The following is a 15,873-nucleotide window of genomic DNA, read 5'->3' as shown; positions in this document are numbered from 1 at the left end:
AACTATATTTAATACTTTTTTCAAACTTATGATACAAATATTATTTATCTTAAATGCTAATTTTTATAACAGACGAAGTTACGCGTAAGATTACTTAAAAATATTTAATTAATTTAAGTTAATAAAAATACTTTGTTCAAAGTTCATTAAAAATGTTTGCTAATTTAATTAAAAGCAAAGGTTGTTTACGCAGTAAATATCAAAAGTTTATTAAAATATTAACTGCAGAAGATTTGAAACTTCTTAATTTAGAATCAAATTAAAATAAATCATTGTATTAAGTAGCCTATAAAATAAAGTTTTACAACATACTACAACAAGTTAAACAACTATTCAAACTGTTTTTAATTCATAACCAACAATAAGGCATTTAGTTTTATTATACAGCAGAAAGATTAAAATTATAGTGACGCTAAAACCTGTAAAAACGTCTAATCACAAAAGCAAATGTTAAAAGTTTTCAAGTAATACTGTTTGTTATCATTGAAAAACTGATAAAAAAAAATAAGAAAAAAGATTCATACTAAGATGTAGCGTTTTCGTAGTAAGAAGATCGACAATTAGTTGAATTGTGAAGAAATACGAAATAAAAGGTCAGGGAAATTAAATTAACACAAAAAGAAACTAGAGCAATAAGCGCTGAGTATTTTGGATGAGTATTTTGATCGCACATACAAGTAAAATAAGGCATCCAAAAATCACATCTGGTGTCAGGTTACATAAACGTTTGTGCATCCATATTTAAATTAGACACACAACAACCGATTAAGAAAATTAAAATAATTAAACCTCATTGTAAAACGAATCAATTTAAGTACACATGATTTCAAAAGAAGAGCAAATCGAATGGTTTGTAAATTGTATTAGAAAGAAAGTAATTACTAAGCATACAGCGGAAATGGAAAGTTCTAATCTTGATAAAATATGGAATCCGGTTCACTAAACCTGACATAAAAGGCCTAAAGAGCTTCTTTTAGTATAAAGGCAAAATTACATATAAAAAACTAATAAATATATGACACGTTCGAGGGATTAAACATTAGAAAACAAAACTTGCATTTTATACCGAAGGCGTTTTACACACAAGTTTTGCTTAACTTATAAAAGATACCCCGAAATTAGGAAATTTTCAGAACTTATCCCGCGAAAGATCCGCGGGAACTTTCCCATGGGTTTTTACAGGGATTCGAACTCGTCGATGCGGTGTTTCGTGTTGCCCGACCTGATCTGCTTGAGGGTCTTGTACTTGTCCCTGCCCTGCCTCACGTTCTCGATGTGTAGCTGGTCGTTCGCAGTCGCCTGCACCTTCGCGTCTCGCAAGTCTCCAAGCTGAGACTTCAGTGCCTGTTTTTGATTGTTGATAGGTTTGAAATGTCTACAATATTTGACTGTTTTGTTAAGCATGAAATTAAAATCAATGAGCGCAAATGTCATTATTACTACTGTTTAGATTTCAGTTACTTTGATAACTTTAAACTTATTATATAGAATTTTAATCAGACAAACAAAAAACTCTAAAACCCTACATAAGTATTAATTGCTACATTGCTTGTCTGTACTGAAACTACTATATCAACAAACTTAAAGTTATTAAACAAAACAAATTGAACAAACAAAATCTTCAGAGCCTGCTTTTGATATAGTTAAAATTTTAAAAATTTAGCATACAATTTTATTATAAATAAAATTTTACATGTTAGCCTTGAAACTTATACAGCAAATATCTATACTTGAGAAACTAAATAACGATATAAAATTTAAGTTACAGCTACATTTGAAAAAGTAAACAAACCATTTAATGATCAATGAAATTTACATGTTAGTTTCGCAGTTTGTAAATGTACAAAACAAAAAAGAATCAAAACAAAAAATTAGTCAACAAACTTCAAGCTGACGCTGCAGCTCCTTGTTCTTCTCGCTCTCAGTGATCCTGTTCTCCTCATCGCGGTCCTTGTCCGTCTTCTCCTCACCCAGGTCCTCGTCTCCCTCGCTGTTGATCTGCGAGAATTGATGTTTGATGAAAATAATTTGTTGTTGGTTAATGCGAAATTGCAAACAATTTAATACAATAAATACTGCTAATGTATAAAAAACTGTAAAATAATTGCTTTCGAACTCAGTTACTTGTTCTATAGAGTATTTATATTTTTTATTTAATCTTATAATATATACATTTCTAATTTTTAGTTTTTATTAGTACTTTCTAAGTTTATTATTATAAATTTTTAAATGAGTAAAACATTGTTTTCTATAATAGAATTTAAAACTGTATTTAATTATATTTTCAACTTAAGTCTTTTAATTATCAAAATTACTAACATCACTGGCGGCGAGTTGTGGAGGCGCCAACAAAGCGGCTGCCTGTTCCTGCCTCAACTTTTCCATCTCCTCTTCCTTCAACCTGCTCTCCTTTTCTGCCTCCGCCGCCTATTGAGAGTTGAGTTTAATTGCTAGTTGAGTTAAGTATGATTAATAATACATACTAAATATAACATGATACAAATTAGGCAAATTGAAACAATTTACGATAATTGTGTGACTGTCATAAATGGGTAGAAAGCAATCAAGTTAAACATTTTTGTTTGCACAAAACTTTATGTTTGATCATTTTAAGAGTCGTATTTTTTTAAAGAGATATGCTACCTTAAACAGAGTAAACTATTTTACTTGGTCTCTTAAATAAAAACTAAACAAGTTATATTCAACAAACTTTTTCTCTCCATTCATTGGCTTGCTCTTCTTTTTCTTGTTCGATTAACTTCAAATTCTCAATTTCCGCTAATTTTGCAGCAATTTCTTCTTCCATTAACATTTTCTGGGTTTCGCTCATGTTTGCTTTCTGTTATTTAAATTTGTTTAATATAACGTTTAAATGAGCAATATATTTTCTTAACACGTTTTTTAATCACAAGTACAAATATAAGGAAATCTCATGAAGCGCTAAGTACAACTTAAAGTCATGACGTTTACCACAAGGAACTGTAATGATTATTTACCTTTGGAATGAAAAGCATTGAATAGAAATAAATTAAAAACTTAAATGCAATTATTGAATATAAAAATAAAAAACATAAATATCTACAAACTTCTTGCAACTCCCTGGCCTCGTCCTCGGCCTTCCTTCTCTGCTCCTCAATTTCGCGTTTCTCCTCCTCAGCCTTCTCCCTGTCGGCAGTCAACTCCGCGAACGCCTTTCTCCTCTCCTCCAAATCTAAAATTTCATTGTTTGAACAAATACATAAAATTTTCAACGTAAATAAAAACTTAGTTAATCAATTATAAAGTAAAAGACTAAGTAAAAACTAATTATTTTTTTAATTTATGAAATTTGCATAAATTATTGTCTTCATAAGGTGATTGATTAAATTAGATAAGTTTACATGGGCTGAATTAAATTTTCAGAAGTTCTAAAATTAAAATACAAATAAATACCGAGTTGAAGTTTTCTGTTGGTTTCTTCATAGTCAGCAAGCCTCTGTTGCAGTTCCTTGTTGTGTTTTTCCACAGCAAGCAATTTTTCCCTTTCCTTTTCCAACTTCTTGCGCTCATTTTCCAACATTGCTCTATTAAATTAAAAAGTTAATATAATTTTAATTTAAAACACACTTTTTGATAGTAATTAATGCCTAAGAAAAGTATATGAACAACAAAAACTTTTTTGAGAAATCAAAATACTAAAACTGTTCAGTCTTATTTTGAGCTTTGTTTAGTACACATAAAATAAATGTGAAATTTAACTTTTAAAGCTATACATGAATGGTGTTTCTGTATTTAATAAAATCGATGCAAAATTATCTCAAATATTTTTACTGACTATAAAGCAAATATTTAACTAGCTTTTACTCCTTTTTTGTCAGCTATTAAAGTAGAAAGTTTAAAGTTGTCAATTTTTATGGCAGCCGAGATAAAAGATTAATAATAAACTCATTTTGCAAACAAAAAGGAATTTATTCTATATTTTTATTTAGTAAGGTTTTTGATGAATTTTTGAGTTTTTAATAAAAAAATCTTCAAAAGATTTCCGGTTTGGGCAAATAAGTTTTAGTTAATGTTTAAACTTTGGCAGCATAACAACAAAAACAACACTAGTAAATTGAAAAGCAAATTACTTGTCCATTTCTTTTTGTATTTTTTCTTCTCTCTGCTGAGCCTTCATCTGTTGGACTTCAATGGAGTCGGGCTTCCTCCTTCTCATGTAAAGTTCGTGGTTTCCCATGCAAAGCGCCAGTATGCGCTTGTTGATGCGCAATCTCGCAACGAAAAACACGAAATCCTGTCGATAATTTTTCATACTATCTTTACAAGAAAAAAAATTCTATATACTTGTTTATATATCATGTTTTTTAAATTTGTGTTACACAATGGTAGTTTTTTTCAACTTACAGGTGCTTTCTTATCGATTGGCTTGATAGTAAACTTCTTGTCGCTGAAGCTGATATTTCTGATTTCTGACCAGGGAAATCCAATTTTCGGTGTTAATCTGCAGTTGTTTGTTTCAATCATTAAAAAATATCAAATTTACTAACTAACATTTTCCCAGTAAATCTGAATTAGACCTAATACAAAGTTTAAAAATACTTACCTATCCTGTTTTTCGTATACATTCAATCCCAAAGCGTCCACTCCAAGCAACAACTGAGTTTTTTTCTTGTTTTGAATTTCAAAATAGTTAACCCCGTACATCTCGAGGTCCTGTTTGTAAATTTTCATATTTCATAACATTTTGTAAATAAAAAGTTCAAAAAGTTTGCATTTTTAGACTAAACAATTGGCAAGTTATTTGATGTTTTTTGCTTTGTTTGCGGTTTAATAAGTATTCTTGTTGAAAATAAGAAAAAGTAAATGCTTATACGAATCTTTTCACAGATTAACATATATACCTGTGAAATTTTTAAATACTTTGATTTACATAATCTTTTAAAGTTTATGCATTTTTAAAACACTTTTTCCTCATCGTTTTTGATTTGTTTTCAAATAAGTGTTCAACGTGAAAATTAACAAAAAGTTAATGCTTCTTTAACTTCTTCACTGATCAGCATATTTACCTGTGATATTTTGAGATACTCGACCATGGCGTCTTCTCTCGCCATGCTTCCGTGCTCCTGGTGCCAGTTCTGAATTCTCTCCTCCCACTGCTGCTTCGTCATCTTGTGCTGGTCGTACACTCTGTTTATGTGTGATTTTACTTTACAACAAATGTATTACTAAGCGAACCGATTGTTTCGATGCTGAAATTATTTGGTGTGATTTCATTATCTAACTGCTTTAATTAATAAAATTTATAACTAAAAGGCTTACCAAACACTACTACAGTTATTTATTTTAGAAATATTCTACAAAAATGGAAATCTAAATGAATCATTTTGTTGTGCTAAACTATTTAACTGTTTTTTAATTGAACTACTTAAACTTATAACTAAATGTCTTACCATAAGCTATTATTATTATTTAAAGAAATAGTTTTATTATTGAAAACATACAAATGAAAAATTTATTTATTTGTCTAAGATAGATAAAAAGACTACAAAAAAATTTTCAAAGCTTGTTATATTACAAAATAATAAATATGAATTTACTTAAAACTAACTAAATTTTTATTTAAGTATAATATCTATTTTTTAATTCAGTATAAATACAGTATCTTATTTAAACCATAAAAAATAAGTTGTTATTAGCTGAATATTGTTTATTTTTTAAACATAACTTAAGTTAGATCAAGTTATTTGAATACTACTCAATTATTTATTTTGGAAACTGATTAAACCTGTTGTTAATTAAACTGCGCATTTTTATCTGATAACGTCATCAATACGTTTTAAATAATTAAGTCATTGGTGACTTATAAAATGCAACATATATAAGCTAATATTTATTGCTATATACAACCATTTGTCAATTTTCGTAAAAAGTTTCGACAATCTCAATCAAGCATAATACGAAGCTATTGGCAAACTATATTGTAAAATACAGTTGTGTCTAAAATTTTCACAAAAAACATATTAAATATTTATGATAATAACTTTTAGAGTTTAAATCAATAAATAATTCACAGTGAAAGGTGGTAAAAATGTCTAATAAAAACTAACGGAAACTCATTCTAGCCTGACTACAATAAAGCATAACAAGTTTATAGGTAATTTCTTAAAAGCACATACACAAAAAAGATAATTAGATTGCAATATTTTTTTATTATGACCTCTAATTGCAAATGATTTAAAATTAGATAGGTATAATAAAAATTATTTTATGAGCAAAATTTAATTAAATAGCATAATTAACGACCTGCAAAAAGCTAATTAATTCTGTATTCCATTTTAAATATTTAACTTTTTGCCAAAGTAAAGTTTAAAAGTTGAACTTTAAATAAAATTTTCTTTTATATGTGAATATTCAAAGTTAAATTTAATTTCAATGCTATTTTTTTATACGTTATTGACTAGAATAATTTAAATGTTTTAATTTACATTATAAAATTGATTTAAGTAACACAATACACATAAAAAATACTTTAGTAGTACTTTATAATTATTGCAAACTTCTAGCAAATGCATCAACGTTTTAAGCGCCGAAAAGATTAAAACATTTTTCATTTCATCATTCTCACGGGTCATAGAAAACAACCAGAAGCAAACCTCTGGGGAAGCAGTTTATCCTGATTAAGATATCCGGTGGCGTGCTTCTCCTCGTTGTAAGTCGAGTACTTGGCCTGCACCGCGTATGAGGCTAGCAGCACTGAGGTTTCTGGCGGGCAGTATATTTCATCTGTTAGTATGCCTTCCCTCACTTGCATGAAAAACAATCTCTGCAGATAAATATTATACTTACAATATATACACTTAGCTTGTGTACACATCTATATTAATACATTTGTCAGTGAAAAACATGTTTATACTAAGCTTATATATATATATACTTGCATAAATGCATAAAGTCAATTTGTAATACATTATTAAAAGTTGCACTAAAACAACGAGCACCGTAAACTACCCACAATGACAGAAATAAATCACAAACAAAAAAAAAAATTGTAATCTTCCTAAACTTTTATCTAATCTTCATAATTCTTTTATTAACATAATTACCAGCTTCTTACCTATTTAAGTTTAACCACCTTACAATGTACTGAAAAATTAGATTTAGCTTTTTTTTGAAAATTTGTAACACATTATAGAAAGAAATATGAGTTTCTAAAAATAGTAAATATAAGAAGCAGCATGACATCACGTTAGAACGGTAAAATATGTCAGAAACGTACATTTTCTCATACACCACGCCGACTGAATAGAAAAACAAATACGCCCAGCCAAACAGCACGACACTGTTCGAAGAAAAACAATAAAATTAAAAATCAAGTAAAGTTTAAAACAGAACAAATGTATAATATTCCGCTTCGTTATATTTATATTGACAATTAATTTGATTTCGAAGGACAATTTTAATTTCTAGGGTGTGCCTACTACATGCTTAATAAAGCATGTTGACGTCATACAGAAAAAAACTAATACTATTTCTAACTATGTTTTAATTTACATTTCACAAAACTTTCGATTTAAATTAAAAAAAATATATTTTTGTCGTGTTGTTTAAGTTTGAGCGTCAAAAAAAAACTATTGTTAAGTGCTTGTCAAGTTTGTCAGAAAAAATAATTCGTCAAACTTTTACTGAAATGCACTTCAATAGAAAAGTAAATAATTTACATATTTGGTCAAAGCAATCATGCGAAAAAAGAAGCACCACTTTATAAGCGAATTACGACAATATGTAATTGCTTTCAGAGATTTATATCACAATTTGCAACATATAAACCCTAAATAGTATACACTTGAAAAGTGCTTAAACTCGCATTTTCACATATTTTGCATTACTTGTGCAGTTTAAACCGCAATTTGAATAAATTGCCAAAAAAAAAGTTATTAAAGATGAACAAACTTTACTTCAAACCATTTATTATCTATAAAATATCTAAAATTACTTAAATTTATAAGTTTTTGGATTGGGGATTATATTTCAATATTAAACAAAGGTAACAAAATATTTATTTACATAGTTAGTTTTAAAATTAACCACCGACTTAATACAACTTCTTTGTGTAAAAAATTATAAAACGTTAAGACGTATAAACCTTTAAATAAGTTGAGATATGTCAAAATTAAGCAAAAGAGGAATACCTAACTTATGCTAACTACATAGAAACAGCATTGTTAACTGAATTAAACGGTTAAAGCTTTAAATTCATAAATAAAAATTAATTGATGACAAAAATAAATAAAATGGCTGTTATACTTAAGGTTTTTAGACAAAAATTTTACATCTTATATTGAAGAACTTAAAAGTATAATTTAAGTTACACAGTAATTAATTGTTTTAAAAATATAATAGCAATATTTAATATTAAAAAAAATCATATTGAAACTTTGTATAGTTTAAGAACGTAATGAATATTATTTTTATATTGGTTATTGACTTTTAACAAAATCGTAATTAAAAAAAATACTCAAATCTATTATTAGTTACCATTATACTAGTAATGTTTATATAAAACAAAAAGTATAAGTATTTATTGTCCAAAAATAAAGAGTTAAAAAAGTTATAAGAATATAATATGTTTAAAAAGTAGAAAATTATATAAACACGTGAGCATTTCTAAGATCGATCTCGGATTAAGTCATTAAATCCTTCGTGACACTTAATTTTTAGTCTGGCATTAAGTTACTTTTTAATGTAGCAAAACTAAAACTTAACTTTGATTTAAATACTGATTTATAAATTATTCGATACTTTGTTTTCAAATAAATGACATTAAAGCAAATAAACATATATACATTGATTGACATTTACTACTTTAATTTGTATATATTTTAATTTAATTAGTAATAAAACGTGTTTTGTATATGTTGCTTATTTTATTTAGATAATTTATTTAGCTTCAGCTCATACTTACAAAATCAACTTATTTTAAATTTTTGAAATTAAAAACAGATTTTTCTTCTAAATTAATTATAATTTTATGTAGCAAATTTAATCAACCTTAAAAAAAAGTGCTTCTTAAAACTATTAACATACAAAGGAATACTCTAAATTCTAAGAGTGTTTTTTAATCTTTAATATAACTATTTATGAATGTTATAGTAAGTTAATAACGTTTTCATAATAAAATGTTAGCAGCCAAGGATATAATATTTATCTTTAAATTGCTCTTTTCTTAAACAAAAAAAAATCCATCATTAAAGCTTCACCAAAACAGACAAAACATTTCATGTATAGGACTTTAAGCCCTAGAAATCCTTAATAAGCATAAAATAAATAATTTGCTGTTATACATATACAAACTTTAAAAGTTAAAAGTTTAGATAAAAACTTTTATCACTGTAATTAAAAACTATCATAACTTGTTTTCAACAACCTACTCATGTTCATTATAACAACTTTCACATTATTTTCATTTTCAACATATTTCATGTGGGTATTTACAAAAATATTTTACATTCAAATATTAATGAACAATTGACTAATAAACAAATAGATTATGGATGGAAACAAACTTGTGTGATTGGCTGAATGAGTTCCTCGGCAACGTCTTCCGGGTAAAATTTGGCGCGAAATTTGAACTGAAGAGGAGTTTGCTTCTTGACATCCTGATTCGTTACCTGGATAGTGATAGTTTAAATAAAAATTTTTTTTTTTTTTTATAAATTTGTTTAAATCAAAATAAATTGCTTTAGTTGATTGATATATATGTTTTCACATTATTTGTTTTATGCTCATAATTTACACCTTACTTAAAAACTTTAACAGTTAAAATATAAAATAAGCATGTATCATTTAAAATTAATACTAATAGCTTAATTATGTAATTAATAATTTATTTATACAACTTTTATTTTAATTAGTCACAGAGTTGTCATGTGTTATTTGAATATTTTTTCCAGGTTTCCTGAATTTATTTCAGGTTTTTTAAAAGTACAAGTTGTTTTGTTTATTTTTAGAATAAGATAAAATTTAAGGCAAAAAACAAAAAACTGACTTAAATAGTCGATTATTGAAAAGTATTGAAAAGATACAGTAATTCTACTTTAATGTATTTATAATAAATAAAGTTTAAAAATAAACTGTATATGATAAATTTTTCATGTTTAATTTAGATTCTATTGTTAGTTTCTTTTTAAGCTATTAGTTTATCATAAGTTCACTGTAGACGGACTTTTGTCTGAAAGCGTTTTGAAATTAACTAATATGCAATAAATTTGTAGATTTTTCAAACTAACTTTTGATTTTTTCTAATTAATGATGCAAAGGAAAAATCACAAATAAAAAACTGACTGTGTCCTGGACTGATTTAAGAACTTTATATCAACCTTTTATTTTTTAACTCAAAATTTGTCCAGGTTTTTTAGTGACTTTTGTTAAAAAACCAGGTTGTTTCAAAATCTCTCAAACTTCAGGTTTTTCTAGGTTTTTTTTTGTCTAAATAATCAAATTCCAGGTTTCCAGGTTTTATGACAATTCTGCAAAAGTTAATACTAAGAAAAAATAATATGTGGCTTTTAGTATGTTTAAACGCTACTTAATTTCAACTTATAGTTGGAAATACTTTTTGTTATAATTACTTTATATTAGCTTGATTTAGAATTAAGTTGGTGTAGAATTGTTCTGAAAAAAATAGTAAAATATAAAAAAAGAGTGATGTTTAATAACATTTTTACATATTTAGTCATCTATGAATTACAAAAAATATTGAAAGTATGTAAATAAAGCAATTTACAATGAAATTATATATTAATAAACGCTTTACAGAAATGTGTTTAAACATTTTAATCTGATTTTTTTAATGTAGAATAAATAGTACAAATGTTTACATAACTATTCTTTGAACAAAAGCTTATTAAAAACTTTGTTAAAATGCATTTCACACAAATGATGAATTATGTAAGAACAATAACATATTTTTGCCCTGAGTTAAAAAAAAAATATTTTTCCTAGAATTGTGTAAACTTTTTATCAAAAAATATAGATTTTTGAATTTTGGATAAAAACTTTATTTATTTTTCTTTTAAAGTATAATTATATGTTTTGTAATAAAACTTTAACTTACAAATGCGCTAGTAAACTTACTTTTGAAAATAAATATTTAATAAACAAAGAAAAAATATACGAAAAATTGTTAAAAAGAAGTTGTTTTGTAAGCACAAAACTTGAATCTATATAAAACTTAAGTCTTATTAAAAACTTGTATGACAGTAAAACTCTACCTTCTTTTTTAGATTTAGCCAGGTTGTTAAGCCTTTTGTGTCAACGTACTGTAATCCAAAGTACCACAATTCTCGTAGTCCTATTGTTTTGGTCACCTAACATTTCAAAACAACTTTTTGAAGTTTAAAACTAAGATAGTTGTGTTTTACTTTTATTTATAAGACAACATCAAAAAAGTAAGATATAAACTTTATACGAACACACAATAAACATCTATAGGCACAGTTTCGATGAAACTAAAGAAAAAATTCTATTTTATAATATACATTGAGTTAATAATTTACTAAAAACGAAGCATTTGAACAACACCCTTCTGGTTTGTTAGTTTTACAGCACAAAATAAACACACTAGTAACGGAAACTATTTATCATCGCTCTCATACGTACATACTTTTTTGTTTTAATAACTTTCTGTATGTAATCTTAAACTAATATATATCATGTAAAGAGACTGTTCTAAATGAATTCAAACATTTTATTTTTAAAAAATAATTAAGTTTTGAATATAACAAATTTAAATACAGAAAATTAAAGAAAACATCAAATAAAGCAATAATACTACAAAAAAAAAGTTTTTACATAATTAAACACAAAATCATTTGAAATATAAATTATTGTATCCCTAAAAATAAGCTCATAATTCGTACTTGCTCAAACAGTTCCTTTCCTGTTGTGCTAGATTGGATGGCAAATTCCAGTTCAGCATCCATAGTGGTGACTCTTACTGTGATCTGTTTAAGATTGTTATAAACATTAAACTTAACAAACTGGTAGACTAAAGTTACTACAAAAAAATTACTGATAATTTAAATTAACTATTGATTGTAAAACTAATATATATATAACATTTAATACATTATAATTTTTTGAAAAAGATGTTTATTTAACTAAACATTTTCAAATGGAAAAAAAAAACGGTAATACTATTAAGCTTAATAAAACTAAGTTGATGTTTTATGCGGTATATGTCTATTCTTTTTTTAACATTTTAAAATAAATAAATATATAAAAATTTTAAGAGACTACTACATATTTTGTTCTAAAAAGAAACCATATTTTCCTAGAAAGTTAATACATTACAAGATATATATTATTATTAAAATTTATAAATGTAAGTCCCTAATAGAGATTTTTTTTCCCGTTTAGCTTACTTAAATAATTTCACAACAAATAATACAAAAAATAGAATAAAACTTTTCAAATATATAAATTGTTATTATTTTTTATAGCTCCTTAAATAAAAAGATGACAAATAATAGTTATTAACTAAAATATAGATTTAAAAATGTTGGACTACTACAATAATATTTTAACTTGAAATAAATAGGGTCAAAATTACATTATTACGCTATCATAACCTTTAATACTTTAAGAATTGTAAAATTGCATTCTTGACTTTTGTTTTTATTTGGAGATTCAATTTATATTAAAAAAGTACTTCTCATGAAAATTTTTGTAAAAAAAAGATGCTCAACATCATATAAAAGCTTATAAAACTGAAATATTCTATCTTGCAAAGAAATATTAGTATACATTTAGATCGTTTCTTATACACAGACCAATCATTATTCTTTTGGACATGTTAAAAATAAATCTAAGTTTTATTGGTTGTAGATTAGACAACAGAAAATTTTTATAAGTTTAGCACAGGTAAAAGCCGTATAAGTTTAATAAATGGTTATCAGCCATATAATTTTGTATTTTTTTACTCATTAATATACAAAACAATGCTTTACAGTAGTGACCTTTGAATTTTCAGCTAACTTTACTTTACATTTTGCAATATAGCAAAAACACCCTGTGCAAAACTTAAGATGATTTCTTTCACCTTGGCACCATTCGATTTTTAGAAAATCACCATAATGCAAACTTTATAAGACCCAAAAAATGTATATATAGCTAGATTTTTATACATGTGGCAATTATCACATGAACGCATTATGCCTAGTATAAAGACTATTTTAAATGATTAAAACATTTTATACATAAATAGGAAATACTTAAGCTTTGAACCTAAAAAATTTAAAGATAGTTTTATGGAGGCAATTCTTGATTTTTTTGTATTGTTTTTGCTTATTGTAAGTTTTCTTAAATTTGCTGTTTTTTCTTAAACCAAGAAGTGCCTCCATAAAACTATCTTTAAATTTTTTTTTTTTTTAAGTTCAAAGCTTAAGTTTTTCATTCAATTTGTATTAGGGTGGTTTTCAGAAAATTGAACAAGTTTCAAGGTGAAAGTTTTTTTCAAATTATCTAAAATTTTGCACAGGGTGTTTTTGTGGTATTTGCCTTAGTAAATACTCTTTTAGCTCAAAAACTCAAAGGTTGCGCCGTATTTGTAAGCACCCAATTAAGTTATTTTCCATAAACTAATTTGCCGTTTATTGAATGTACACAGATGTATGTTACAAATTAATAAGTAAAATGAAAACTTTCAATTTGAAAAAACCATTGCTAATTATAATACTAAAAAGTAGTATCTTTATAACTGATACATATATTTTTAAAAGAAGTTTTTACATAAAGAATAGATCAAATCATAAAGTTCCAAGACAAACATATGTTAGTATTGTAAATATAAATATACAAAAAATGATTTAATAGCTCTGCTTAAACATAATCTAAAAAAATAACAATAAACCAAATATTGTTTTAGTACCAAACTATACACCAAACATTAAATATTCTCATATAAGTTTAATCATAAGTTTTAACTATTGTTAGAATATTTCTAAAAACTTTCAAAAATTCAGTTGAAACAAATTATTCAAATTCTCGAATTAAGTTATGAAAAATTTACCTGATTAATAAAGTCCACAAATAGAAAATAACTAGTTTATTGCATGTACCTTTAAAAAAGTAATAATGAAACTAACAGATTTTGGCATCTTCAATTGTCCTGTGATTCAACAGAATAACTAATATATAAAAATTTTAATCTGAAAAAATATAACTTTTAAAAACTAATTAACTACACTTATATTAACAGAACAGCTTAATATGTAGAAAGAGTGGACAACTTGTCTCTATATTCATTTTTATGTATTAACTCATTTTCTTATCAAATGTCATTTGCTTTTCTTTTATATTATTTTGCATTTTTAACCAAGTAGTATGATGTTTAGCTAGTTTATTTTCAGTTCATATTATTAAATTGATTTCTTTATTAAATATTTTATTTAAAATTTCTGACATTTACTTACTACAATAATTAATACATTATCTATATACATGGTTGCTTTTTAGTTAAGGTTGGGAACTTTTTTATCTGCAAAACTGTCAACTAAAGTGAAATGGTCAATTTGAATATACACAAACCCCTATCATATTGGATTAGTTTTAAGAGCTTTATTATTACCTGACTTAAAACTCAACATCAGTAGAGTAAATATACATTGATATATAGCTAAAATTTCACAAATTTACAATAAAAAATTTTCATCTAAGAGAAAATTTTCAAATTCAGCAAAGCTACAGTAACAATAATTTACATAACTTACATTAATTTGGGTAAATATGCTTAGGTCTTTTAAATAAAAGATTTTAGGCTAACAGAACTAAATAGTTTTACTTGCAATAAACTATTTTTGGAAAATTGATTTCATAAAATACTTTTTGAAAGATGACTATAACTTTGAGAAATACTAACTCATTTTCTGAACAAGTCATGCCTTGCAATAAATTTCATTTTATAACAGTTCAAATCATATTGTGTTTAAAAATATAAGTTCTAAACTTATACTTTTAAGCTTCAAAATTTTTTGAAGTTTATTTTGATGAAACACCTCCTGCTTTTAGAAACTTTACTGAAGTTTTTATGTTATTATTTCTTCTACTAATTATATTTTTTAATCTGTCAAAGGTGCTTATTTTTATGTATTTTTTCTTTATTTTAAGTATAAAAACGTTTAACTACTGAAGAGAACAACAACTATTGTCCTTCAAAACAGCTGTAGCTGATAGAATAAACCTTTGTATTTGAACCTGATGAGATATTTTAAGTATATATTAATTTTTGTACAAATTTAGTTTCTGTTTTTTTTTTTCTGAACCTATAGTGTAGTAAATTTTTAACTTGTGTACTACCTGATCCTTATGCCTGATCCAGCCGGATCTAACCATGGATTGTCAAGATTTGGATCTTAACAGATTTAATTCCAAAAAATAAATCAAATTCAGTCCGGGCTAATACTTGTTTGTAAATCTATCTGGTTCCGGATAGACCTGAATTTAGACTAAAATCTGGCAATGTATATATTTAAATTGAGCTTTGCATGATCCAGACTTTTAATCTGGTGAATACTATTTTAACATATACTATCTATGCAAAAGTATATAGTAAATATTATGTTATAAACAATTTTGAGTAAACATTCAGCCATAACAGTTTTTAAAAAAACATTAAATTTTAATTGTGGGTTTTAGACTTAATTTCAACTAGAAAAAAATATATTATATAAAAAATCATTATGTTAATACATTGTTTTTGCATTGACTTTTTCAAATATTTATTTTCCAACTACATACAAAAAAAAAATTATATTATTTCATTTATTTTCAATATTAATAACAATATATCTACATTTTAATAAGCTTTAGTGTCACAACAGTTTTTATTCTATTAAC

At 25.6% G+C, this 15,873-nt stretch overlaps 1 protein-coding gene across 1 annotated transcript; it reads right to left on the bottom strand.

Annotated features, from left to right (window-relative positions):
• Positions 1-362: 362 nt before the first annotated feature.
• LOC145849821 (moesin-like) lies at positions 363-14,188 on the bottom strand. The gene is made up of 15 exons (XM_082954897.1): positions 14,124-14,188; positions 11,898-11,981; positions 11,250-11,345; positions 9,543-9,647; positions 6,633-6,802; positions 5,046-5,166; positions 4,583-4,692; positions 4,384-4,480; positions 4,110-4,273; positions 3,433-3,563; positions 3,087-3,211; positions 2,711-2,839; positions 2,320-2,427; positions 1,885-1,998; positions 363-1,344 (listed from the first exon to the last, which is right to left on the bottom strand). Exons 1-15 carry the CDS (start codon positions 14,133-14,135, stop codon positions 1,177-1,179), a joined length of 1,734 nt encoding a protein of 577 aa, XP_082811023.1. The 5' UTR covers positions 14,136-14,188; the 3' UTR covers positions 363-1,176.
• Between the last annotated feature and the right edge of the window lie 1,685 nt (positions 14,189-15,873).

Source organism: Thalia democratica, chromosome 2 (assembly GCF_965202585.1).
Source record: "Thalia democratica chromosome 2, ktThaDemo2.hap1.1, whole genome shotgun sequence".
NCBI lineage: Eukaryota > Metazoa > Chordata > Thaliacea > Salpida > Salpidae > Thalia > Thalia democratica.
This window is presented reverse-complemented; position numbering and strand designations above follow the sequence as displayed.

Coding starts and splice junctions, on each gene's coding strand:
- LOC145849821 (XM_082954897.1), bottom strand. Junction 11,346..11,897: donor GAAAGGAACTGTTTGAGCAA/GTACGAATTATG, acceptor TTGAAATGTTAG/GTGACCAAAACAATAGGACT. Junction 4,274..4,383: donor CAATCGATAAGAAAGCACCT/GTAAGTTGAAAA, acceptor AATTATCGACAG/GATTTCGTGTTTTTCGTTGC.